The sequence below is a fragment of the Halichoerus grypus genome, chromosome 9 (genome assembly GCF_964656455.1).
Source record: "Halichoerus grypus chromosome 9, mHalGry1.hap1.1, whole genome shotgun sequence".
Lineage (NCBI taxonomy): Eukaryota > Metazoa > Chordata > Mammalia > Carnivora > Phocidae > Halichoerus > Halichoerus grypus.
Genome location: NC_135720.1, coordinates 102,496,607 through 102,523,210, shown reverse-complemented (window position 1 = coordinate 102,523,210; position 26,604 = coordinate 102,496,607). Strand labels below are relative to the sequence as shown.

Here is a 26,604-nt window from a genome sequence, read left to right as displayed (position 1 = left end):
TTTCTTAGTGCCCGAGTATGGGACTGTTAAAGAGTTTATGTTCCTGGAAACGTTACAGCTCCTCCTCAGTTATGGCTCCTCAGGAGGAAAGAGCAATTGGACAGAGTATGTGTAAGCTCAGCACGGGAGAAAAATACTCCATCTTCTGACTGTATGCTACCAAGTGAGGTGGTTTTAAAAATGCCCCCAGCCAAGGCCAGCCACAGAGTGACTAGTTATTTCTACAATGTTGCCTAGGCCTTATATGAACAAATAAAGACCTAGGACTCGTAGGACCTGGACTGATTAAACTTATAGTTAATGAAAGCCTTCAGAGTGGAGTGGTCAAGGGTTGGCCAGACAGTCTCCATTTCACCCTGGCTCTGCCATTTACCAGGTGTATAACCTCAGATATTTTACTTACCCTCACTGGGCCTCAGTTTCTTCACCTGTAAAATGGGGACACTAATAACCCCCACTGTCCTCTAGGTTTATTGTTTTAAATGAACTAACCCACTCAAACACTTAGCATGATGCCTATCACATATGAAGGGCTCAATACATGTCAGTCATTATTGCAGCAATTCTATCAAATCCTTTTTTTCCCTCCAAATTTCTTTCCAACATGAATAATGTGTAGAGATAAATACAAAATACAAGTGTTCCTTTCTTTGGAACCAGGCATATAAATCCTTTACCTAGATTTTTTTAATATCACAACTGGGTGAAAAAGTCCTAAAAGTCTGGTAAAACTACTTTTAAAAATAATCCTCTTGGGGTGCCTGGGTGGTTTAGTTAGGTAAGTGTCCGATTCTTGGTTTTGGCTCAGGTCGTGAGATCAAACCCGGTGTGGGGCTCCGCACTCAGCGGGGAGTCTGCTTGGGATTCTCTCTCCCATTCCCTGCCCCTCCCGCTTGTGCTCTCTCTCTCTCTCTAAAATAAATAAATACATCTTTAAAAATAAACAGCAAAACAATCCTCTTAACTTCATGGCAAGAGCACAGGTTCTTGAATCGGAGAACCCAGTTCCAGTCCTGACTCTGCACCTTGAGATGCAGGAGCCTGGGAGCATTTGTTATTCTCTCTGAGCCTCTATTTCCACATCTATACAATGGAGATTGCGACACCTTCCCCTAAAGAGCTCTTGCATGAAGTGTGGTGGTGCAGGCACATCCCGAGGCAGCCCCTCCGGAGATGGTCCCTCTTACAGGGTGTTCCCAGGGGCCCCAGGGCAGCATGGCGGCAGAGGGTCTGGGGTCTCGCACCCACCGTTCCATTCCCGGGTCGCGATCTTCACTCTCAGCACCGACTCTGCTCCAGCAGCAGACCTCCTCGTGGTATAAAACTTTTGGTATATTTTAATTCCAGCAGAAGTGTTCCAGTAAACCTCATCATAGTTACTCACATCGCTGATGCACTTTATGGAAAAGTTTTGTCCCTCAGAAACAGAAATTGGGTCCGGGGTTATTGTTAGGTTGGCTGAAAGAACGCACACAGAACGGACAAAAGAAAAACCAACAACAAGCACAAGGTTTAGTCTTTCTGGTGACATCAACACAGGAGTGAAATTTAAGACAGAGGCAGAGAGCATGGGCCGTCCTGACTCCACTGGTGTCAATGTGGGATGGGTACCTTGCGGCTCCTGGGCTTTCTTTGTTTCTACGCTGTTCCCGGTGGTGCTCTCAACTGTACTCATTTCCATCTCCTGCCTTGGGAACTCGTGCACTTCCCCTTTGTGGCTGGGATTATCTCCTGATGATCGGCAGGGCAGAAGGTTGCAAACTTAGAGCTGTTGACTTAACCCAAGCTCCCCTCCAACCTTTTCCGTGCCAAATGGCTCTGTTCTTGTAACAACGCCATTCTCTACTCTTTTAAAACACGTTTTAAATAATACCACGTTGTATTTTAATTTCTCTCTTTCTATATCTCTTCTTCATAAACATGTGAACCCCTCAAGAGCAGGACTCTCTTTTCTGTGTCTTTGCATTCCCCAGGACTTAGCACTGACTATAGTGCACAGTCAATACTTACTAAGCCGAAGAGTGATTTCTGGAATAACATTTGAAGTACAGGAATGGTAGAATGTATTGCCCAAATAATTATACCAGGACTGTCTCAGGCAGACTGGGAGGGGTAGGCACCTTAACTCTAAGTCTCTCTACATTTACTCCTCCTTATGAGAATGTCCTCATACGTTCATGAGGAATTATTCATCAAAAATGTTAACAAGACCCTTACAAAGGTAAGAGCTTATAGGAACAGTTCACTTTTTCTGGCTTCTGCTTCTATCTTTCTACCCCTCTTTGAGCATGTCATTGATTTTTCAAAATGCCATTCCCTTTTATCTCCTAAGGGTGAACAGTTTCATGCCTTGAGCCCACTGACGTCAGCCTGCTTTTCCCAACAGTGTCAAATCTTGCCCTTCGTCACAACCAAAAGAAATCAGGCCTTTCCTTAGTGCCCCTTAGAAGCTGGGATCCCAATGTCCAGATACAGTCCCCCGGTCGCATAAGCATGGATTGCTGTGCCCCTCCCATGGGCCTCACTGGCTGTAGGGATCTGGTGTAGAGATGCCTTTCTAAGGTTGGGTGGTTTCTGAGAGTGGAAAGGGAGAGGCTCATGGAACCCTGAACCTGCTCCTCTTGATTCTCAGATGAGGTCCAAACTACCAGACCAGTGGTTTTCAGTGAAGGCTAAACACATTTCTATGACAACCAAAAGCCCACCTAATCAATACAACTCTGAGTCGAAACCTGAAGTGTACAACTGCTCTCACTACAGAAAGTTGCAAATTGTTCAAAAGACCCACTAGCTCGTCTATGGCAATAATGTTTTCAGGTAAGCATCATCTCGATCTTTGTAAAAACGCTAAGTCATGAGAGTAGCAAGTGTGAACAAGAGTCATCGGTAGTGTTGATATGAGCCTTTCTCCAAATCGTTCAAGGGCGTTGGATGATTGACCTGAGTAGTTCATTTTTTTGTAAGATGGGGAGAAAAACAACGTGTGTGAGTGTCCCATTTTTGCAGACAGGGGTGAAGTCAGAATGTTTTATTACATGAGGAGAAGAAATGACACTTTTGAAAAGAGGCCTAACTCATTCAAAAGCTTTTAGTCAAAAAGATTAAAAAGCACTCAAGGCAACTGTAAAATGACCACAAAGTATCTGATTATTAAAGCTTCCTGCAGCGTTCTCTCTAGAAGAGGTGGAGTGGGAGGGGAGGGAGGGCAGAGCGGGTCTTCGCCTGCTGGTGGTGGGCCGTGCACCAGGCTACTGGCGTGCAAGGGAGGATGGGATCACGGGAGGAAAGGGGAAAATTTGGGGCATCACCCTCGACATAAATTCGATGCTTAAACAGAACTAATCCGAGAGTGCCTTCTCAGTGCCAGGAGGACCTTCCCTTCCCTGCAGCCCTGGGTCCCCAGCCCTATCCTTCTTTCTTCTAAAGGCTTCCTCTGAATTCAAATGGGCAAGAGGGACATCCCCCTCTGTCGCCCACTTGTGATTGATCCCAGCCACGCTCCCGCTAGCTCAGAGATTTTCCCAGGGGATTGACAGCCCTGGCTTGAGGTGCAAGGCTAAAGATCGTAGTGAAGGAGTCCTTACCCACAGAGGTGAATGTCACTTCTATGTTCTTGCCGCCTCTGGCCCCGTGGCTGCTGACGAACTCACACGCATAGACAACCGTCGTTCCAGCCGACCCGCTGGGACACTGAGTCCCGTCCGCCCTGAGGGTGTACCTGCTGCAGCCGGACTCTAGGTCAGTTTCAGGGTTGCCTGCAATGACATAAGTAGTTCTTTTACTGTCACATTTGGCTGACTATTCGATTTAGGGGCAAAGAGGTCCCATCAGTGAAAAGGAGTTATTATTTAAATCCGATTTCTTCTCTTTGGAGAGGGAGGATTGTACGGTGGTTAGGTCTGCAGACTTGGGAGCCAGGTGGCCTCGCTGCAGATCCCAAACTACCACTTACTAGCGGGGTAGGGTTGAAAAAGTCACTCAAATGCTCTGTGCTTCAGTTTCTCCACATGGAAAATGGGGACGACTAATCATAGCTATAACCCCGGATCGTAGTCAGGTCAAATGAGTTAAGATACAGGGACACTTAGAACAGCACCTGGTTGGGCTGGCCCCTCACACAGACCCTTAGTGATGGTCGCTGGGGCAGGAAAAATAAAAAAAATTTTTTTTTTTTTTAAATAAAAAATTTTTATAAAAAGAGAGAGAGAGAAGTAAGGTGTTTGGATATGATTTCAACTGCAAGGAAAAAAGATGTCAGATTATTTAAACCATTATTATTGAAAGGAGAAAGAAGCCTCCTTCCTTCTTCCCGTTGCTGCTTACTTATCTTTTGAGGCCCAGCTTTACAGTCAAACTGATGTGCAAGACAATGAGTTTTCAGAATGAATAATACAGAGAGACGTACAGAAGAAATGATAATGCATAGTAGAGAGGAAACCTCTAAGCCACTAAATACATTATGGAGGTTGAAGGAGGGGAGTTTTCTTTGAGAGACTAGGGAAGACTTCAGAGAGGAACAGAGGTTTGCTCTAGGTCTTGAAAGACAGAAATGGTGGCTGGAGTGTTCTGGGGTGCGGTTGTATGTGTGAATCAGTACCCCTTGGAGGATGTGGTGTTCCAGTAGCCTGCTTCGGGAGCTGGAGCTGGGTGGGGGGGGAGGGTAAAAAGCCCCTAATCCCATTCACAGCTCAAGTGGCTCCACTATGGCCTGCTTTGCATATCAGACTTTGGTTCTTGACCAGAGTGGTTTTGCCCTCCTGGGGGATATTTGGCATTCTTCAGAGACAGTACTGATTGTTACAAGTGGGGGTTCTACTGGTATCTAGTGAACAGAGGCCAAGGATGCTGATAAACATCCTACAATGCCCAGAACAGCTCCCCTCAGCAAAGAATTATCCAGCCCCAAATGTCACTAGTGCTGAGGCTGAGGTTTTGCTTGAAGAAAGATTTCTACAGTGAAGTCAGAAAACCACTGGTTCAAACAAAAGCACAGAATCTGTGGCTTGCTGTTCAGGAGACAAACAGTGGGGGTGGGGGGAGTGGGGGGGCTACATTGTTCTGTGAGGCTGACACCTGTAGGTCCAGAAAGGCTCCAAAGAGATGGTAAACTCAGAAAACAAAAGCAAGATCTCTGATTGGCAGCATTCACGTTGCACTTCATCTAGTACCCCAGCACCCCAGCGCCCCGGGGTTCTGCCCCTCAGGGTCCTGCTCTAGAAGGTACTGAATACAGCTAGTAAGTTGGTGTTGGGCTTTCTGGAGAAGAGATGACATGTGATCACAAGTTTGCTTCTCAAGGCTAGATACTCTCCACAGAAGATTTGCCACCACACAGGAAAAGTGAGGGGATGGGTTTTAAAGGTATCATCATGATCAGAAAACAGTTCTTGTGGCAGACTCAGTGTATTCAACTCTGTCTTAAATGTTTACATTTATCATCATGGTTTTTTTTCTCCCCACAAAAGCTTTGCAAAAATGGGTACCATTATCACTATTTAACAGACAAAAGTGCGATCAGTGAGGTGACCCAGCTGGGCACGCCCGTGGCAGAGCCGTGATGTGGCTTTTCAGGACTAAGTATTGTCTTCCTGGAGAGCACTTGGCTCACGTTCTTTTTTTTTTTTTCTTTTGTACAATTCCGTGGGCATTCCCACAAGTAGAGGAATCACTATTTAAAATCGGATTTAGCCGTGGCTCATTAGGAACACGCAGAGAGACACCCAGGAGGAGAAAGAGCAAGGCTGGGGCGGGGCATCCCTAGCTCCTGTCAGGGAGATCCTGGGCCATGCACAGAAAGCCTCAGTGTCTCATGTGTACAATGAAGAGCTGGACTAAATGCATGGTCCTCACGCCCCTCTGCCCCATAAAATCTGCTGTGAAATTTAAGAAAATACGCCACCGCCTGTGATGTGGAGAACAAAGGCAAAAGAAATGCAGATAAAGTTAGATTTCCATATAACCTGCAGCCCATGGACAAATACTTGAGGCAAGCAGAGTATACCCTTCCTCCAGGAACTCCCAATCTTAATGTTAATGCCTTGCTAGAGGAAAAAAACCACCTTAGCTTGACAATAGTCAGGGCTCCAGGATCCTGTAAGTCTTCTCTAACATATGAAAATCCTTTTGGAAACTTCCTTTGTCTTTACTTCCCCCAACTCCAAAGTATATAATCAAGTGCTCCTCACAACCACAGTGCAGCAATTTCTGCCCAGGGGTCCTGTCCCCGTGCTTCAATAAAACCACATTTTAGCACCAAAAACGACTCAAGAATTCTTTCTTGGCGGTTGGCTCGCGGACCGCACTTGAATCCGCATCACCTGGAGCCCTAACGCAGAGATCCTGGCGCGGTTGCTCGAGGGTAGAGCCCTGAGAGCTGGTCTGTTTAATAAACCCCTGGGGTGACCCTCACGTGTAGCCAGGATGGGGACCAGCCTTCAGGATGCTATGGACCACTTCCAGCTGTTTCTCTACTTAGGGCTCACCTCAGACCCTGAAGCCAGCCTACCTCTGGGGCGCTTCATCAAGGGACTCCAAAGCCACAGGCTGATTTCTACTCAGTAAAGAAAAACAGCCAGTCTCCCTTCTTTATATCTGACTGATGCCCTGTTTGGCTGCAAAAAAAAAAAAAAACCCAAACCAAACCCAACCAAAACAAAAGCATTTGGGACAGCACGCAGGCACACACGGTGACGTATGCTTAAACATTTCAGTGGGGCGATCAGGAAGAAAAGACCCAAGTAAGGGGACCGCGGAGTTTGAAGGTGTTCCCTCTGCTGTCACCCAAAGTCACAGCCAAGAGGGAACTGGCCCCCTCTTGTAGAGATTCAGTTGTTTTATGAATACTCCGCGTGATCATGGGCCACTGGAGTGCGGTAGGCAGGGCCATGAAGAAGTTTCTGAACTCATTTGGGAACTGCTCTAACCTGTGGGCAAGGAGGGAATTAAGGCTCCATTAGTTTTTATCATCACACCACATAACAGCTACAGTGACACTATAAACTCTGTTGCTATTAGTTTCCCCCAGTTTGTCAATGCATTTCCGTGCAGGCGAAGCTAGCTAGTCCTACACCAGGCCGGGGAGATGCTGCACCAATAATAGTAACTACTACCACCTCTACCATTACTACTACTGATACTATTATTTCAGACCATTACCATCTATATCATTAGCTGCTGCCCCGATGAGTTGAAACACTCCAGGAAGCCCCTCCCTATTAGAAAAAGACCACCCTCTTCACGCTAGAAATCCTACCACTGCTGGTTACCTTCTCTCTGTCTTATCCCTTGTGTTTTGAAAACGAAATGGGTCTGTTTCTGAGAGGAGGTGGTCCATTCAGTTCTTCATGCTTTGGAGTGAATTATTTTGCTAGATTGTCTCCTACTGATATGGAACAATGGGTGCTAAAGGAATTGTGGAATTTGAGAGAGAGAGAGAGAGAGAGATTCAGAGCGGGGACTGCAAGGGGAGGAGGAAGGCAAGGTGCCGAGGGCAGAGGCTAAGTTCATCAGAGAATGAACGGACGGTGCGGGTCCCCGGGCGGTGAGCCCTGTGGCAGGAAATCCATTGTTCTGTAGCCGGGTCACCTGCACTGGGCATTAGGAATGTCTGAGGCAGTGGTGGCCACAGAGAGGTCCCTGAGCATCTGCACTGCAGACTTCCTGGTTCCTCTGCCAGAGGGCTAGGCTTTCAGCTCTCGGAGCTCAAAGTACATTAAGTCAGTACCAAGGGAAATTTGCAAGGTCTTTCTCCCATCTGGCAGCTTCTCCAGGGTGCCTACACCTCCTCGTCCTGAAAAATCAAGGCAGTGACTAAATGTATCAGGTGTCAACATTTTCAACAGTTACCAGATGCCTCTCCCATTCTTTGGAGTATTTAAAGTAAAATACAGATGCAGCAGGTGAAATGTGCCTTGCAAATAGATGGGCTCAGGACAAGTTGCACGTAAATTAATCATTATTTTATTTTTTTTATAACCTAATATATTCTGATAGCAAAGACTGTACCATAAAGCTTTACTGCACCGATGTACCCACATTTTACTTTAATTATTTTTTTAGTGTAAAGATGAACACATAACGCTGTCATTTCTTAAGGGAAGGATTGGATCTTGTTATGTGAAGTTTCTAGACAAAAAAGTCTCCCACTCCAGAACAAACTTTTCCAGATCAGACCACACCAGCACTGGTTCCTTAGGCATGGCTAACAGAGTTTTGCCAAGGCAAACACTGGTCTTGCATAATCAGACCTGAGGTGAGTCTCTCTTTTTCTTTCTTTTCCTTTTTGACAACCTCAGATAAGTCAGTGTAGACCTCAATTTCCTTATTTGCAAATTGGAGGAAAGAAATTCCAGCTTCAAACTTGCAATCAGGCTTAAATGTGATCAAGAGTGATAACATATTTTTAAAACATTGGTTAATCATAAACTGTTATACAAAACAGAATCAGTTTTGCTCTTTTAATTTATTATTATTATCATTCATCAGTATAAATGGGGGGCTGGAGAATTTCCAGTAATATCTCAGATCTAAAAGGAAGCTAAGCAAGATCAGAAATTGACATGGAAAAATTAAGAGACAAACGGTTCTACACTGAGAAATAAAAAAGCAAAACAAAACAAAAACCACAAAGACACAGAATTAGGTAATACAGAAGGATGTAGGACAGAGGCAGAGGTGTGAGAATGACAGACACCAAAAGAAGAGACACAGAAAGAGAAGTTCCGAGTCAGACTCCAAAGCAAAGCCAATGACCTCATCCTTAGCTCTTTGTCGAAGATGATGAATGAAGGAAGGTGGGGGGCTAGCTTTTCTACAGGCAGGAGATACTGTGGACCTAAGTCATCAGGTCATCCCAGCCAGGATCTTGTCTACAACCCAAGCATGACATCTGTATGCATATATTTTTGGAATGTTGTTCTAGAATAGCTAAGTTGGAGCTGGCATCAAGCCTAGTTGTGTTTTTATAGTCTGAAGTTTGGGAAAAAACAGCCATCTGACATTTCCTCTCCCACCCAGTGCATCTCCCATTTTTACTTGGCCAAGAGGCAAAAACGTATACGCAAAAGGGCATCTGACATTCTTACCTGGAATGTTTATTTTCCCCTCCTGCTTCCATTCTATCGCGCTCCAATTAACATTAATCTCACTGCAGCAGTTCAAAGATACAGGATTGTTGTCGCACGTCACCTTCATTTCTTCAGTTGCCAAAATTCGGATGGGCATGACATCTATTTTTTTTCTGGACTCATATTCAAAAATATCTAATGTCAGCTTGCAAATATATTCACCTGCATAGAATACACAAATTTTTTTTTAAAAAAAGATTTATTTGTTTATTTGAGAGAGAGAGAGCATTCGAACGAGCCGGGCAGGGGTGGGGGGCAGAGGGAGAGGGAAACAGAGAATCTCCAGCAGACTCCTCGCTGAGCACAGAGCCTGACACAGGGCTCCATCTCAAGACCCCGAGATCACGACCGGAGCCAAAACCAAGAGTCGGATGCTCAACCGACTGCACCACCCAGGTGTCCCTACAATTGCATTTTTTCTTATTACATATATGGAATTCCTTAGAAGAATGATAGCCTCATCTCATGTGTCGTGACAGTACTTCCCGAAGCATCGTTTTCAAAAGCATCCAAGACCTGCTCTAAACAAACCTAAAGAAACATTCAGGAAGTGCAGAAGGTCAACGCAGGTCATTTCTGATGCCACAAGCTAATGAGTAGAGAGATGTTCTAAGGAAGGAGCAGAAATCTCAGTCTTTGCTGTTAAGAAAAAAGGTGTGATGATGAAAGAGGTAGAAAGGAAAAATTGGAAAGCCTCGGAGAATTAGAAGGTCATGGATGATTTTGGCATTCTATTTAACTCTGCGGCAAAATCAGAATCCACAAAGATGTAACAGGACCCATGTGTCTGCAACCCAACTTCTCTGTCAGGGAAAAAGAGATGCCCCTTGCTGACATCTGGGTTACAATGGGGTTATTAGATTCTAGAGTGTCAGGTTTAAAACTTCTGCTTCTGTGGGTGTTGGGAGGGAGAGTGGGAGGTGGGAGAGATTACAAGGGAATCCAAGAAAACTGCGCGCAGAGGGTGATGGAAATGATATGTTCACTCTCCTGAGGAGGGTGGTAGTTTCACAGGTGCACACATATGTCAAAACTTACTAAACGGCACCCTTTAAATATGTACAGCTTATTATATGTCAATTCTATCTCAACAAAACTGTTTAAAATTTTTTAAAGATTAAAAACAAAAGAAGGAGGGGCGCCTGGGTGGCTCAGTCGTTAAGCGTCTGCCTTCAGCTCAGGTCATGGTCCCAGGGTCCTGGGATCGAGCCCCGCATCGGGCTCCCTGCTCCGCGGGAAGCCTGCTTCTCCCTCTCCCACTCCCCCGCTTGTGTTCCCTCTCTCGCTGTGTCTCTCTGTCAAATAAATAAATAAAATCTTTAAAAAAAAAAAGAAGGATTTTTGTCTCCATTTCCAACTCAAAAGCCCTTGGTAAATGTGGAAATCTGTTTTTGTCTCCAAGGATATATTTGCTTACTCATATGCCATGGGATTCATTTTTAATTTCGAAAAGTTGAGGCCAGTGACTTCTTTTCAAAGAGGAAAACACTATGTATATATATTCCAAGGCTTGCTTCTTTATGAGCTCTCTGTTCCTTTCCCCGCACCCGTTCTTGGATGGAAACCCACCTGCATCGCCCGGAGTGATGTTGTAAATCGTGAGGCTCGATATGGAGGTCACGTTGTTGAGCACAGTGCTGTAGACCGAGAATCTGCTGCTGTTCTGCAAGTCAGAGTGGCTTTCGACATGGTGCCAGGACACGTTAGAGGACAAAACTTCATTTTCACACACCAGATTTACCGTGTCCCCTTCAAAAATGATTTCTGGTATGATGGTGAACTTCGTTTCATCTGGAAACCCAAAGGAAAGGTATTAAGATCCCAGAGCAAACGAATGGAATTAAGACTACCCAGCGGGCACCCCCCACCACACGGGGCTGTAGTGCTTCTAGAAGGAGGCAACGCGTCCTCCTCCTTCCATCCCCGGACAGCTGGTGTCTGAGGCCCAAAGAGCTGCCACCTGCCAGATACCGGGGACAAGGCTTCCAGTTTGGAGTCTGTGCACACTTAATTGGTCTCATTGGTAGTGATGTGGATTCCAAAGCTATTTTCAGTATTTCACATAGTCTGGTAGAAAAATGCTCACTTGTTTATAAAAAAGTCACACCAACTCATTTAAACCTCAAGTTTCTTTGCTAATGACTCAATAATTTATCAACCGCCTCTTGACAATAACGGGTATCTTATACCGCTGAAAGCTCTGTTGTATGTTTTTGGTGAATTATAAATGGGGAAAAATAATTTCTTGTAATAAAGTCTGTTAAGAATTAAGAATTTTTTTAAAGACTTCATATCCATGGGCCCTTAGGAAGGAGAACTTTATAGACACACAGGTCCAGATTTGAATCCTGGTTCTGTGCCACACACAGCTGTGTGGCCCTAGGGAATTTACTTAGCCTCTCTGAGCCTCAGCTCATTGTCTGGAAAACAGGAGCAGTGAGAGCTACGGAGAGGTGATTTGGGGGGAATAGCAGCTATTATTGTTTTCATGGTACAAATCTGGAGAACCATGGCATTAAGTCATTTCACAGATAGAAATAAAATACAACATTTGCTTTTTGTGTTTATGGTTGTCCTTTGTTTACACAACGTGCGTTTTTCCCCTTTAAGCTGTGTTTCTTATTGTACATCCTTCATGAATTCCACACGTTGAGGAAATCAGAGGTGCTGGATAAGGGAAGCTCTATGAGGGCTGTTTTGCATGGGCTCCATGCTCAGGCCAGACCCTCTCCATATTGTCAACATGGGATCACAATACCGTAAAATTAATTTCAGGAGCTCTGATGTTCTAGTCAAAGTACCAAGGGATCTAAATATTTCTTATCACTTTTTTTAGGCTCCTGAATTAAAGATGATTTTAAAATATCATACCCAACTGTTAAGAAACAAGACCTCCTGGGAATACTTAATGTAGCGAACTGACTCAGAAGTCATACAGACTTACGTTGCTTACTATGTGTTCTTGAGCAAATTATTTACCCTCCCTCCGCTTCTAGTTCCTTCCCTATAAAATGCAGATAACAGTACCCATCTCACAGGATACGTGAGGACACAAGTTGTGTAACATGCTGAGCTTAACACAGAAAAGATACAATAACAATGTGTCTCTCTTCATCATCACTGTGGCTAACAATAATGATTAGTAAGACCACGGGTATCATGTGGTTATATGGAATTGACCATGAATTTATGGGCAGTGATGAAAGAAAGGGGCATTCTGGTTAAGCGCCCCTGCTAATTAATCAAACATTAATTATTTTGAGGATAAATACACAACCAAATAAATGGAAATATTCTGAACATTGATTGCCCTGTGCCCTTGGTATTTCATAAAGATTTAAAATAACTTTCTGATACCAACTCATGCATTCAGCTTTTTTTCTTTCTTGTTCTCTTCCTCTTCTCTGCCCCCCAGTATAATTATAATTAAAGCAAAACAAAACCCAATCTCTCAACCTTTTGGATATTTATACTCTAGGTAAATAGCAGTGATGCTATGGAGAGCAGGATGACGGGGGAGCTACGTTCCTGTTTATTGCTCGGAAGCTGTGCATATCACAGAATCATTCTGGTCTTCCAAGGAGATGGTTGCAGAGATGGATGCAGATGCTCTGCAGAAATGGTGTTGAGCTCCATTCACAATTACTTCATTGCTCTTTGGAAGGATAAGCCACAAACTCCAAAGCACTTTTGGGAACCGTACTGTCAGCAGCATGTTTCTGGACCGACAGCCGCTGATCAGTAACACTGCTAGATACTGACTCCTTTAAATGGTTGACTATCCTCAACACAACTGAAATTTGGGGGGAGGAGTAATCATAACCGAAGCTTACCTAGACTAGAGCCTGATGTTCACCTACGCCGTCAGAACCATAAACATAAGGAATTTTTCGGGGTAAAACATGTGTTGGTTGGGGGTGGTGCTGGGGGTCAGGAGGGAGTAGCATTGCTGGGTGCCTTCCATGGGAGCCCATACTTTTAGGCCACTTACTCCCCTTCCTTTAATTTTCCAGTTTTCACCTGTGTTGCTGTCTTAACGTATTCTGAATTTTTATTTTGCTTTTTCTCTTGCTTATATTGTAGCACCTTCTTATAATTATGTATGTATCTTTCGTCTAACAATACCAGAGAATGTAAAGACAAAACTTATAAACCTATTGTAAGGATGGCTTAACCCTCGAGAAGGGGTGCCCTTTCTCCCAGGTGTGCCTCAAACAGTCCTTTCAGAGCCCTCCCTGCTGGGGGACACTGTCCCTCCAAGGAGGAATCACCTTGAGTCTGGAACCATGGACTGGAGTTAGCTAGAACATCCACCAGCCAAATCTCTGCCCAGCTGGCTATTTCCCAAGTAATAATAGGTCCACCCACCTAATGACACAACAGAACACAACTCTGTACCCATTTGTAAAATGGGGGAGAACATCTAACACCCCAGAATTTTATCACTGCTCTATGTGATCCCAAGCAGGGGTTCTCAAACTTTCCCGTGCATCAGAACCACCTGGAGGGCTTGTTGAAACACCGATCGCCCTGGGGCGATGGGTCTGGGGTGGCCTGGCCCTAAGAATCTATCTTTCTAACAACTTTCCAGGTGGTGCTAATGCCGTTGGTCTGGGGGCCACACTTCGAGAACTACTGCTCTAAAATAACATTATCAATGGTTTAATATCAATGCATTTCATGAATATCCCAACCCCCACCACAATGTTAGTTTTTGGATGTTTGGGGCCTTCTAATTTTTTATTAAGAATCCATAAACCCAGATGGCTCTGTGACCCTCTGGTCAAATCTCTCTCCCCTGCAACGCCCCCTCCCAACTGTAGTGACATTAGCCTGGTTGGGAGGCTGTGCACTGGCGCCTCAGATGGGGAGGGGGCGGTGCGCACATAAGTCTCTGTGTCAGGAACAAGACACTCTGTCCATGGAGGACATTGTAATGGAATTTCCTAGTTTTAAGCATAATGATAAATACCATTACTTTATCTAAATAAAATCCATGTACAGGAAAAATGAGCAGATGTCCTACTTACTGCTAGTAACTGCTTGAAAGGAGCTGTAGTCCATTTTGTAGGTCTGATTAAGGTTCTGCATTACTTGCTCGTTTGCTTTACGCATTAATTCGGGTGATGGTGTTGTCGTCTTGACCTCATATGTCACAACCACACTTCCGGGCCTGGATGGAGACCACTCAGTTCAGTAAGGCAGTGACTGACCTGGAAGAGTCTAGATCCTTATGGTGTATTTGCATGGGAGAAACAAAACGGCAGGAACAGCCTGGGCAGTCCTATCTTCAACGGTTCACTCTAATCAACCTGTTATTAAGCTCTAGTTGAAAGCCCGAGGCAGGGCTCACACACTCAAACGGCTGCAGACAGGCGACATAAATGAACAAAACAGCCAGACAGGAATGAGTGGAGTGAATCACAGAAGCTGGTCATAGGGTGGCAGGCACAACACAGAGACTGTTGTCACACGGCCATGCTGGCCCAGGGGTACCAGATACACTGAATGTCAAGGGAAGCCAAAAGTCTGAATGTTTCTCTGAACATTCTTTATTCGTAAAATTGGCAACTAACTTTTTGAAACCCTGTGCTAACCCGCTCACGGCCGCCACAGTGCCCAACTCCAGGGGGAACCGTCCACACAGCAGCGTGCAACTGTGTGCTTGCGGCTGGCGGACGACTCTTCTTGAATAAAGGCATCATGCATGACATTATTTCATTTTTGTATCTCAGAACTCGCCAGACTGCAAACTTACCCCGTATCTGTTTGCAAAATTCTTGCATGCACAGAATAAACACAAGGCTTTTGCTCACTTTCCATCTAAGTAGGTACATCTCTAGGGAGCAAGTTTCTGTTCTCAGCATTGTCTCCCTCTTTAAGCCCCAGCAACCTGGTATTGTCTTCACTTCTACCAAAGTGTTCCTGCTGTGTGCCCACATGATGACCCCCTAATGGGCTTTTTCTCCTTCTCTAACATATTGGTCTCTGCCATTGGGTATAAATGACCCGATTACAGCTTCTTTTTCTTTTTTTTTTTTCAAGATTTTGTTTATTTATTTGGGAGAGAGAGAGCGAGAGCACAAGCAGGGGGAGTGGAAGAAGGAGAGGGAGAAGCTGGCTTCCTGCAGAGCAGGGAGCCCGATGCGGGGCTTGATCCCAGGACCCTGGGATCATGACCTGAGCCAAAGGCAGATGCTTAACCAACTGAGCCACCCAGGCGCCCCCCGATTACAGCTTCTTACCTGAACCCTGTCACAGTCACCAATTTGAAGCCTGGTAAAGTACTGTAACCTTTCCAGAACTGGAAAACAAAGTAAGACAAGTGTCATCGTATCAAGGTCCGGTGAGAGATAAGTCAAAAGATTTAAAGCCAAGTAAAAAGCACATGTTCTTTATGACCCCAGCCAAACCCTTCTCCTATATATTTTAATAGTGCTGGCACAGGCAGATCTTTGAAGAAGTAATTCCTGTCTGCCTATTGCAGGCTGGGTTCTCCAAGAAGCAAACACCAGATTACATGTGCAAAAAATTTTACTCAAGGAGATGCCTAGCAAAGAAAATGGGGAGGTTTCTCTGAATACCAAGCCACAGGAGACTTATTTTGATTCAAGTCACATCTGCAGGCAGATGTTATACGCAAAGCACTGTGGGTGCAGAGCACTGTGCCAGGTACGTGGATGGGTGGGATCCAGAGATTAATACGCCATTCTCTCTTTCCTCCAAGGTATATAATTGAGTGTGCTGTGTGTGTGTGTGTGTGTGTGTGTGTGTGGAAGCTTCTCGTGCCGTGCAGAACTATTACATGCCAGATATGCAAATCAGATGTCCAAGAGCTCTTCAGCATTTCAGCATGGCACCCATGGAAATGAAAACAATTTCTGTGGTATAGAAGGGTAAGTGGAGGCGCTCCTGGCCTGAGGCAGGGGCTTGGCTGCCCAGAAAACTAAGGGAAGTCATTATTTCAACCCACCTGTAATAATTTGTAGCACCGATTGGGAAGCTCTACTCCAAATGAGTTAATTTGAGCAAAGCATTTAGGCTCAGATAAATTAATCCAATGTAAAGCACTTAGAATAGTGTCTGGCACACAATTAACACCCAGGGGATATTCTTTATTTTTAGATGAGTAAATTTAAATCTGTCGTAAGTGAGAATGCGTCGGTACCTTTAATATAGAATGGTCTGAAACCCTCAGTACCAGCCTTAGGCTGATCTGCCCAAAAGATGTTAGGGGCTTCCTCCAGGCGGTTTGTGAAAACAAATAGAAATGCACCATCAGGCACTTCTAGACCAGGTTCTTGGACCTTTGAATAGGATTCAGTGAGTTGATGCCACCAAATCTTCTCTGAATCAATTCTACCCTGGGAAGAAGTTCCTCCTATAGGTCAAGATGATGTCAAATCATCCCCCGAACACTGTTTGATTTGAGTACTTCTTAATTCATCATCCCAGAGGTATGGGAATAATTTTAATGTCCACATTCATAAATTCTGACAAATCCAAGCAATTTATCCACTGTAAATGCAACAGATTCAGTTCAGCCCAAAGCTTGTTGGTTAAGAGGTTCCTGGGGCCAAAACCTACCGCTGTTTCCAAGTCAGTCTTGTAGGACCTATAGAGAGCAGAGGAAGTGTTCTTGAGGTCTTCTTGAAAGCCCACATTGAGTCTGACTGACATTCTTAGGGTAACATCTGCTGAAAAAAACGCAGGGCAACATTTTAAAATCTCATGTTAGCAAGTGAATACACACAGGACAGAGAAACATTTGCTTGAGTTGATATCAAATAGCCACTCAACAAAGAAACATTTAATAAACAGTTATTTACCTCCTTGGAGCTGGCAGAAAGGTCCCTTGGGAGGTAGTCCTTTAAGGCAACCACAGTGATGCCCTGCAGGGACACTGTCATGCTCTTGACAAGTGAGATTTTGGAGGCACTTTTCCCGAGGCCACCTGTAGCCTGTCTCACAGGAGCACCAGATTTCATTCCCAGTAGGTCTGCAGACTAGCATTAACCAGAACAGCAAGGAGAGAGAAGGTGGTCACCACCTTTACATTTATAGACTGTAAGTATTTATACTTGCAGAAAATCCTAACTTGACTCCATATTGCCCTCTGGGAAGTTCAATAGTATTACATGAGATTCACGTGATTCCCATTATGCCTCACCATGCTATCAGGCACGGCCACCTAAAGGATGATGGCTTTGACTATCTTAGGGGATGCCTACAATGATACCATGATGAACAGATTCCTGGAAATGAAGTGTATGGTAGCCAGTTTCCAGGATGGCCCCTGTCCACCCCGTTTCTGAGTATTGACACCCTTTTGTAACTCCCTCTCATACTGTACTAGGCTTAGTCTGTGTGACCAACAGAATATGGCAGAAGTGATGATATATCATCTCTGAGATTAGGATATAAAAGACACTGGCTTTCCTCTGTGATCTCTCTCTCTCTCTCTCCTTCTCTTTCATCATTTGCTATGGGGGCAGCCAGCTGCCCCTGCATAAGGACATGTCATGGAGAGACTGACATGGTGAGGAACAAAAGTCTCTGCCCAACAGCTACTAAGGAGCTGAGTCCTGCCAACAACCACATGAGTGGGCTTCAAAGTGGATTTTCCAGCCCCAGTCGAGCCTTCAGAGGATTGCCACTCTGGCTGACAGCTTGGCTACAACCTCATATAACCTGAGCCTGAGCCACCCAGATAAGCTCCTCCTGAATTTCTGGCCTTCAGAAACTATATGATACAATAAATGTTTATTGTTTTAAGATGCTAAGTTTTGGGCTAATTTGTTAAGCAGCAAAAGATAACAAATACAGAGTACAAATACGACTGTGCCTTTTACATTTCTAGTCAAAGGTGAACAACCAAAACAGTCGCTAATCCCATTGGGGACATTGGAAAATGCTCTGAAAACAGAGTGTTTTGAATTTATTCCTAAAATTCAATCAAAGTCATAACACTGGGAGCTGTCTATTCTAAGAATCAGCTCCTAGACAAAGGCCCACAGAATGACTACCCAAAGGAAAGCCATCAAATCACTGTTCCCAAAATAGGAGGGACACCCAAGCTCTACTGAATCCATGAACACTGATGCAGTTCTGTTCTTCAGCACTGGCGGGAAGTGGCACCCAAAAGGAGCTATGAAGCAACCATTTCAGGTTCTGCTAGCGTATATTAAGAATAAAAAATTGGAATGCATAGATGATATTGATGACTATTTGAAATTTGAGAATTCAAAAAAATTTTTGAAAAACAAGAATTTTATGCTTGCCTCCATTTTAGAATCATAAAATCCAACATCTGTTAGTGCCTGCAAGACAATAACTTTGTTTAGGACAAGGGGGAAGTCCCCTATTATAGCTTCCCAGGTGATGGTGTCTGAGAAGTAGGACACCTAGCATAACCTCAAAAGGGAGGCAGTGACCAGAAAGTCCAATCCCATAGCCTGGGGGTTTCTATATTATGTCTTGCTTCCAATCCAGGCATGTACCTGGTTCCTATTTCTTGACCTATGATGCCAGAATGAAGGGAACTTGCCACTTACTAATACCTGAACCAGTCCTTGCTGTACCCACTGATTACCTAGAGGAATGGAACCCCATAGTTGGTCATGAAGGATCTGGCAGTATCTTGGGACATATTTTGTGACAACCAATACACAAACCACCAAGCAAACATTTGGCCACCATTTGAAATAAGGAAACTGGCTGCAGAGTTTGCCAATAGGGGCTTCATTCTGGAATGCTATGAAGTCATAAAGTCATACCTCAGGCCTTTTTGGGTCATTTCACTTGCCGACTAAGTACAATCTGCTCTAATAGTAAGGAGTGCAGACAGCCTTTCTCTTGATACACCCCACCCTCTGTTCTGAAGCAATGGGTCTTTGACTCACCTGTTGTCACCTCAATGTTTAAAATGTTGGTGGCTTGGTCAGTGCTATTCCATTGAATTGGGAAACTGAGGCTGTGCAAGTAAGCTTTGATAGGCTCCAGGAAGGAGGCATTTTCAAAACTGATCTCCACATCAACGATGTACTCTTCAGCTGCTGGGCTACTTGAGGCTACTGAAAGGAAAGCACAGGAAGCTGTGAGAACTCACTGTGGGTGGCAGAGAGGGACCATGGCGGACAGCTCAACATTTAAAGGCAGTAACAGGACTATGTGAATGCTGGACATGTCAGCCTTAAGGGATTTCTAAGGAACCTTTTTAGAGAAAAAGAAGTTTGTCAGTTTATACCACCAAACATCCCCTTCATGGTGTTCCCTCTCTATGACTTTACTATTTATTTATTTATTTATTTACTTTTAAAGATTTATTTATTTATTTGAGAGAGAGAGAGAGAAAGTGGGGGTGAGGGGCATAGAGAAAGGGAGAGAGAGAGAGAAAAAATCTTAAACAGACTCCGAGTTGAGTGCAGAGCCTGATACAGGGCTCGATCTCAGGACCTTGATCTCAGGATCTGAGCCGAGACCAAGAGTTGGATGCTTAACCAACTGCGCCACCCAGGTGCCCCATAACTTTACCATTTAATGGAGGAAGGCAACCGATTTGTCTGGTCTCAGTGTAGTGGTCTCTGGCCATTTGAGAGATTCACAGGATAAGTTCAAGACTTGTCCTTCCTCTCCGTTCTCTCACCCTCCTTGGTGTCCAAGGTCAAGGATTGCTGTGTTGAAACTGGACCGGAAGGGGCAAGAATAGAAGCAGGGAGACCTAGCAGGGGGACCTTGGCAACAGTCTAAACAATAAAGCCATGGTCCTGACTCAGAGGAATGAGTCAGTGTGTTTCCAACACCATTCACTTGACATGCGTGCATTTTGAGATCTGTACTCTGCATGGCTTGAAGACCTCTGGGAAAAGTCATCCAGTTAATTCCCTTTTGCTCTTCGCCTACGCACACAGCATGGGCTCTTAGTTCTTACTGTGTATCTCTGGTGTCCAGAACATGATAGGTACTCAATGAAAGCAAAATTCACAAATCTCCAGCTCTTCATTGCCTTTCCAAATTGTCTCCAGGCTGATTGACTGTCTGGCGTCCTAGATGCATTTGATGTTCAACACATACCCACCACAGGCAAGCCAGACAATATACATACCAGAATATTCTTTCATAGTTTTCTGTATTACATCATGTCTGGTTCACTAGTTGTAAGCTTCTCAAGGGCAGGAACTATTTCTTTCAGTTCTCATGGCTTTACTACATCTGGCATGGAGCTCACCACATAATAAATGTGTGCCCAATCAGTTCTTTTTAAAATTGTGACCCTCCTGAGGGGGCTATACATTCACCTTTCTGTCACTGCCAGAATCTTTGGCTCATTCTTGGCTGAAATACATAACAGGAGCAGAAGCCAAGGGCTAGTTTCATAGCTCGTGATGAACCTTCAAAGACTAGGAGAATTTGTTACACAGATGAATTGAGAAGACAAGTTGTGGCTTATTCTATCTTGTCAGTCAAATAAGGAAAAGGTTAGTGAATACCTACAAAACTATTATTTTAAAATTTAAGTCAAATCTGGAAGTATGATGTATATTTTGCCATAAATTAAAATTCTAGGTCTGTTTTCTAAAAGGACAAAGAATTTTCCCACAATATTGCCAGATTTGTTTAAAATTTCCCAAGGAATATTGATGAGAAGCACTAAAATAGAGTAAGTTTGTGATGGGAAATGCCAATGAATAAATTTTTGTTGTAGAAAGCTGTAATATCTGTTTACTTATAGTGATAAACTATGTCTTAGAAGGTTGGTTTTATTCATCAATCTTTCTGAGAATTATTTCATTCTGACATGCATCATTCAACTTGCTGCAATTAACTCAAACTGTGAAAAAAAAGTCTTTGCCAATTTTCTTAAAATTAAGAATATATCTTAAGGTATATTTCCTGCTTATAAAAATGTAATTACAAGTAGAACAAAGTGACTTTTAAAACCCAGTGCAGAAGCACAGTCTGTCATGATACCATGGCAATGCCTCAAATTTCCTGTTTTCTTTCTGATTCTCCAATGATTCTGTGATGAAAACAAGCTTCCTGGAAGAACTGTTAATCTTACTCTATGTGATCCTAACTCTAGACACGGTATGGGGCCTGCTGGGAATATTTGTGAGGAGGGTGGCTGCATGATATTTACAAGGAATGTCTGCCTTGGAGCACATTCTTTTTCCTGAAAATTAATGCAGCCATGCTTATACCCTCCAGCAGATTCAGCTCCAAGATTCTCTTTGCCGTAGGCAGTCTATCTCCTCCCATGAATGTAAACAGGATATCCTAGACGGTAGGGCTTTTTAGAAGAGTGAAGTCAATAACAATCCCACGTCCCCCACTTCATCATCTGCATTTTTGCATCCCAGGTTCTGACCCCAGCATGGCATCCGCCCCTGCCTGAGCGCCATTCCTACTGCTCATCTCTGAGCCCACTTCTCTGTGTTCTTTTCAGACATAATTGCAGGACAAACATGTGCCTGGGAAGCACATGGTGATTCACCAATGTCCTCATTCCCCACTGAAACCAAGGCGGTCCTTCCGGTGAGACCTTACAAGGAGCTGAGCCAAAAGCTTAACATACGTAACATCACTTCCTGTGACTTTAACAAATTCTCTTCTAGGGGATTTGTGCAACTGTAATGAAAGTACCAGCCTCCAAGAACCTCTTCCCCTCATCTACCTTTTATGTTTTTCAACTTCTAAAGAAGTTTCAGAATAACCTTCCACCTGAACGACACTTCTCCCTAGAGACTGGTATGGGTGTGGGACCTCTACTAGAGAAGAAAATCCATGGCACTCATGGATTTTGACATTGTCTTGCTAGGTTTATTCACTTGTGCCTTCATTTATTGATTTATTGATTCACAGTAACTTTACTGTTTATTGAGGCACTGTGCCAGGTGCTGGGGACATGGGGTAAATAAAAGAGGCAAAGCTCTACTTCCATGGATCGTCCATCTTCATGCGGGAGATAAAAGTAAGTTGAAACTTCAGTGTCGGGCAGTTCTGAAGGGCATGGAGACAATAAAGCAGGGTAAGAAAACAGAGCTGCAGGCATGTTGAGGGTAGAGTGGGATTTTTTTGTAGAATGGTTAGACAAGACCTTTCTAAAGCAGTAAAAGCTGAGCAAAGATGCAAATGAAATGAGGAGTTGCCCTGTGGATATTCGGGGACTACTCCCCCAGGAAGAGAAAATAAGCACAAAAGCCCTGAGACAGCGGATTTCCACAGCTCGTCGGAGGAACGGCAAGAAGATGCCCCTCCTGAGCCGGGTCATTCCTTCTCGTCTCCAGTGTCTCAGCCCCACAGGCAAGACACACGGAGCTGTCACTGGGCCTCCCGTCCCTGTACGGCCGCAGGGCGAGGGTCTGACTTTAAGGAAAGTAGCTCAGCTACTCGGGTGTCAGTGTGACCCGCCTGTGGATGGGACCAGAGGCACACTCCGCCCACAGTTTGGGATAAAAAATGCCCAAATCCTGCTCGCCTGGCCTCTGCCAAATCCGAGGACTTCAGAGCTGGGGAGAATGATGTTCCTGGTCTTGCTCCAGGCTACAAGGGACTCAGGAGGAACAGAGGGAGGTTTTCGCACCTCTGTGCGAATGTGTCCCCAAGAGGCCCTTCCGTGCTCCTCCTCGGCTGCCTCCGGACCATCTGATTCCAGAGTTTAACGTGTTTGCTTTTTCTCGGGCTCCTGTGGCCTGGTGTTGTTTGCCTGAACTTTTCTGACTCACCGGTGCCCCCAGCACATTCCAGGTGTCATCCGTGTCACGGATGGAGCCTATAGGCAGGCCCAGAGACACAGACCAGCCAGGATTTCCCCTCTCCTTTCCCAGAAATCGCTGCCCGCCACACTGCGCTTATCTTAAAAAGACATTTCTGGAAAGTTGGCCACAAACTGAGACAAGTAGTTCTGGGTCTTAAGCACAGTTATTTAAGCAAACAATCTTATTTTTGCCGGGCCACTCTAATGGGAACTTTGGCTTCTCAGAAGTTGGAGCCTAAGTCTATGTGTAAATTAATCTCCCACCTGCAAAAGAACGAAGCCTGCTGACTTCACGCAAGACAAATGAGGTTGATGTGATTTTTCTGTTGCCCCAAAGGGACAAGGCTTCTTTATCACTGAAGATTTGGCTCTGTTGTTCTCACCCTTAGTCCTGTAGCAGGTAAATATTAAAAGATGCCTGTTCTAAGTTGCAAAACTGTCTTAGTTCCTGTTTGCTAATAAACATTTGTATGTGTAAAAAAAAAAAAAAAAAAAAGATGCCTGTTCTTCCGCTTGTTTCTTAGTATGTTCTAGTAGGTAGAAATTTGACAGCAGCAGCTGTATCCTATTGTACCATTGTCAGCAGATAGTCAGAGGATCGTGTTCAGGCAAGGGGAGAACTACCAGAACCCCAGGCTGGGGCTCACTGGCAGGTGTCAATGGAGGGGAGCATGGGCGGCACAGTGTGTCATGGAACACTGGGCTGTAAAGTCTGGAGAAAGTAATCAATTCTACTAGTTTGTCATATACCCAAGTCATCAGAGTCAGTCCCATATAAAATTCTTTTCCTGCTAAGATGAAGGCAGTGCTCCTTACTCTTTACCCTACAAAGCTGTTCTAATAATCACGGACTGGAATCTCACGGGCAAGAGCCAGAAACACGTGTTGAAAACTAGAACTCTGCACCACGAGCATGGACTCTGGAGCCAGAGCGAGGTGGGGTGGAATACCTTCTTTCCTGGGCAAGCCATTTAACCTTGTGAGCCACACTTTGCCATCTGTAAAACAGCGGTAATATATTTTTTGCAGAACTGATGCTAGGAAGTTGATGTGGAGACCCCTAGCAAATTGTCTAGCTTATAGTAACCAGTCTGAAATAGCAGGTAGAAATAAGAATATGAATTATGATAAATGTGATGGTTATATGACATGCAGATGTCTGCTGGTAGGTCAAGAAAAGCTAATGCTGTTCCAATCAGGTCTCACCTTTGAGATGGTTAAACAGACACGCCACACTGATCAGAAATTAAAAGCAAGAAGCACTCCCAACACACGGAAGGTCAACCCTAAAACCAAACCCAGACACCAGGCTGAGAGCACCTTGTCATCTTTCTCGGCTATCATCTCCACCTGCTTAGTACACTAAATGCCACATGCTATCATAAGGAAGATTAAGGCCGCAAAAACCCCCAAATCTGTTCCTCAACCTGGAAAATGCACAGCATTTCCTGGACCTGGATGAAAAAGGGCCAGCACACGCTGAGGCTGCCAGTTCTGCAGAAAGATCGAGATCCCCACACTGGCAGCCAACAACCCAATTCTCTCACTAGGTAAGTATGAACATTAAGCGCCTCCAGCACAAGGATAGGACACCCGGATCTCCCTTTCTCGAAAATATGTCTGCTATCAGCCATTCCTTTTGAAGCCAAAGAAGAACCCATGGGGACTTTTCCGCCCAGGGCCCAAGAACATTCCCAACGAAGCTCGGAAACCTGGCATGGACAACTTCACAAAGTGACCTAGAGAACACATTTGAGTTACTGCTAACCAATAAGAAACTTCTGCTCTCACTCCCCTAGGAAGATTACCCTTAAGACTAAATTTGGAGTTTATTGGCAAACCTCCAAGATAAGATTTCCATTCCAACTCCGGGTTCTACCTCTGGTCTCCACATCCCCCAGACGCCCAGGTCTGTGAGCTCACAGAGTGTCACAAGGATCACTGCTACCCTTCACCCCACGTCAAAGCTGTCTCCAAGTCCTTTTGATCCACTTCTCGTAATATCTTTCACAAGTGTTCCCCTTTCTCCTTTCCTATTTCCCTCGAGGGGCCAGGGCCAGTGATGGTCCACGCTGCTGAGCCTCCTCGCTGGACTCCCGAGCGCTGACTTCTTCATTCGGCCACTTCAGACGGTTTCCATCAGTTCCTCCTCTGTGCCAGCCTTTCAGATGATCGAGAATCCAACTCCTAGTGTAATCGGGACATAACTGGATGCTCTGTCCCATTCTTATTTCCCTCTGCTCCCCAGAAGCCTCTCTGTTCTAACTGGCAGATCCACCCTGATTCTGGCCTCTGGCTTCTGGGTTTTTGTGCAGACTTCTCTTCCCCAATAGAATTCTGAAATAGTTTTCCAAAAACACTAACTTGCATCTTATGGCATTCCTCCTCCTGCCTTCAGTGGTTATATGGGACTTTCTCTGTACCCGTGATATTTCAGGCTCTTTCAAATGCAATGTTATTTTTATAAATAAATCTGTGTTTCTAATTTAAAAAAAAAACCCAAAATCACATAAACCTCTAGATAACCCTAATAACAATTAAATAATATATACATAATGTTATTTAATCTTTACAACCTTGTAAAGTAATAACTCATATATATATTTGTATGCATATGTATGTCTGTGTCTGTGCGTGTGATATGTATGTGATATATGTATAATATACATATATGTACGTGTGTGTGTACCAAGGGCCCAGTGAAGCTATATAGCTGACCAAAGTAACTTAGGAAGAAGTCCATAAGTGCTCTGAGCATAAATGAGTGTTGACCCTACTTTTAAAGATGATTCGATCCCAAACCCTAAAGATCTGATCCAGTGTCTCAAAAGGACATTCCTTTTGAGAATCCTCTTTCTCTTGGAAACTTTGTCCCTTTCTGGCATTAAGTCCCCAGAAGGAGGGGATGAATATATATGTGAAAGGAGATATCACCCTGAAAATCAAAGCTTAATCCTATCGCCTCACTTAACTAATACAGTGAGCAGAACACAGACACCTCCGTAAGACATCTGCTGAAGGTAACTCTTCTGTTGGTTTCTTTCACGGCTTTCCTGGAGAGCGGCGCTGTCTATTGCAACTCACATCCCAGCTCTGTGTGGTCTAGCGCCTGGCTCTTTCCATGGCCATTTCTTTGGTGATTTTGTAAAAGTACCAAAGCCAATCCATCTTCTGAAGGTGATGGCTTGAGTCATTAACACTTCCAAAATGACTCCAGAGGCCAAGAGCACAGAGGACTGTGTATAATAAATGGAAAACAGGTTTTTATGGTAATTTATCATCATTATGATTGTTTTTAATGAAAGCACATCTGGAAAATTTTGGAGTGTCAAATCCTTAGATGTAGAAGTGGTTTCCTTCCCAAAGGCTAACCTCTAACAATGTCACCACGGGTCATAAGCAGCCGGGCCTGGAAGGACAGGAAGACGTTCCTTTTACAACTGTACAGTCACCAACTGTCCCTGAGGAAGCTGGAAGCCTGAGGCCAGCAAGAGCCTGGCAGAAGCCTGGAGCTAGAACTCACCCACAAATAGTCTGATTTTAAAAAGAAAAGTCTTTCAGAATACCGAACAGGGACATCTCCAGCTCTGTTCCTATCACAGCCTGCAAGAGGACTCAGGGACTGGAGTCGATGTCCTGATGCTTGTTTAAAAGCATGGAAAGTGCTGTCTTTGTGCTTCAGATCGCTTCAGGGAAGGAGGGGAGTGGGAGAGTGAGGGTCTA

At 44.5% G+C, this 26,604-nt stretch overlaps 1 protein-coding gene across 9 annotated transcripts in view; it reads right to left on the bottom strand.

The window, feature by feature from the left end:
- Window positions 1-26,604, bottom strand: part of ADGRF5 (adhesion G protein-coupled receptor F5) — a 101,712-nt gene that overhangs the window by 18,958 nt on the left and 56,150 nt on the right. For 5 of the 9 annotated variants that reach the window (XM_078055266.1, XM_078055268.1, XM_036111924.2 and 2 more), the window contains 10 exons: window positions 19,028-19,198; window positions 16,955-17,131; window positions 16,713-16,822; window positions 15,371-15,429; window positions 14,156-14,298; window positions 10,695-10,916; window positions 9,084-9,287; window positions 3,585-3,755; window positions 1,612-1,731; window positions 1,249-1,458 (listed from right to left, as the gene is read on the bottom strand). In XM_078055266.1, the coding sequence (XP_077911392.1) occupies window positions 1,249-1,458; window positions 1,612-1,731; window positions 3,585-3,755; window positions 9,084-9,287; window positions 10,695-10,916; window positions 14,156-14,298; window positions 15,371-15,429; window positions 16,713-16,822; window positions 16,955-17,131; window positions 19,028-19,198 (1,587 nt within the window). The remainder of the gene's footprint in view (window positions 1-1,248; window positions 1,459-1,611; window positions 1,732-3,584; window positions 3,756-9,083; window positions 9,288-10,694; window positions 10,917-14,155; window positions 14,299-15,370; window positions 15,430-16,712; window positions 16,823-16,954; window positions 17,132-19,027; window positions 19,199-26,604) is intronic. The other 4 variants (XM_078055264.1, XM_078055265.1, XM_078055269.1 and 1 more) reach the window with 4 other exon arrangements.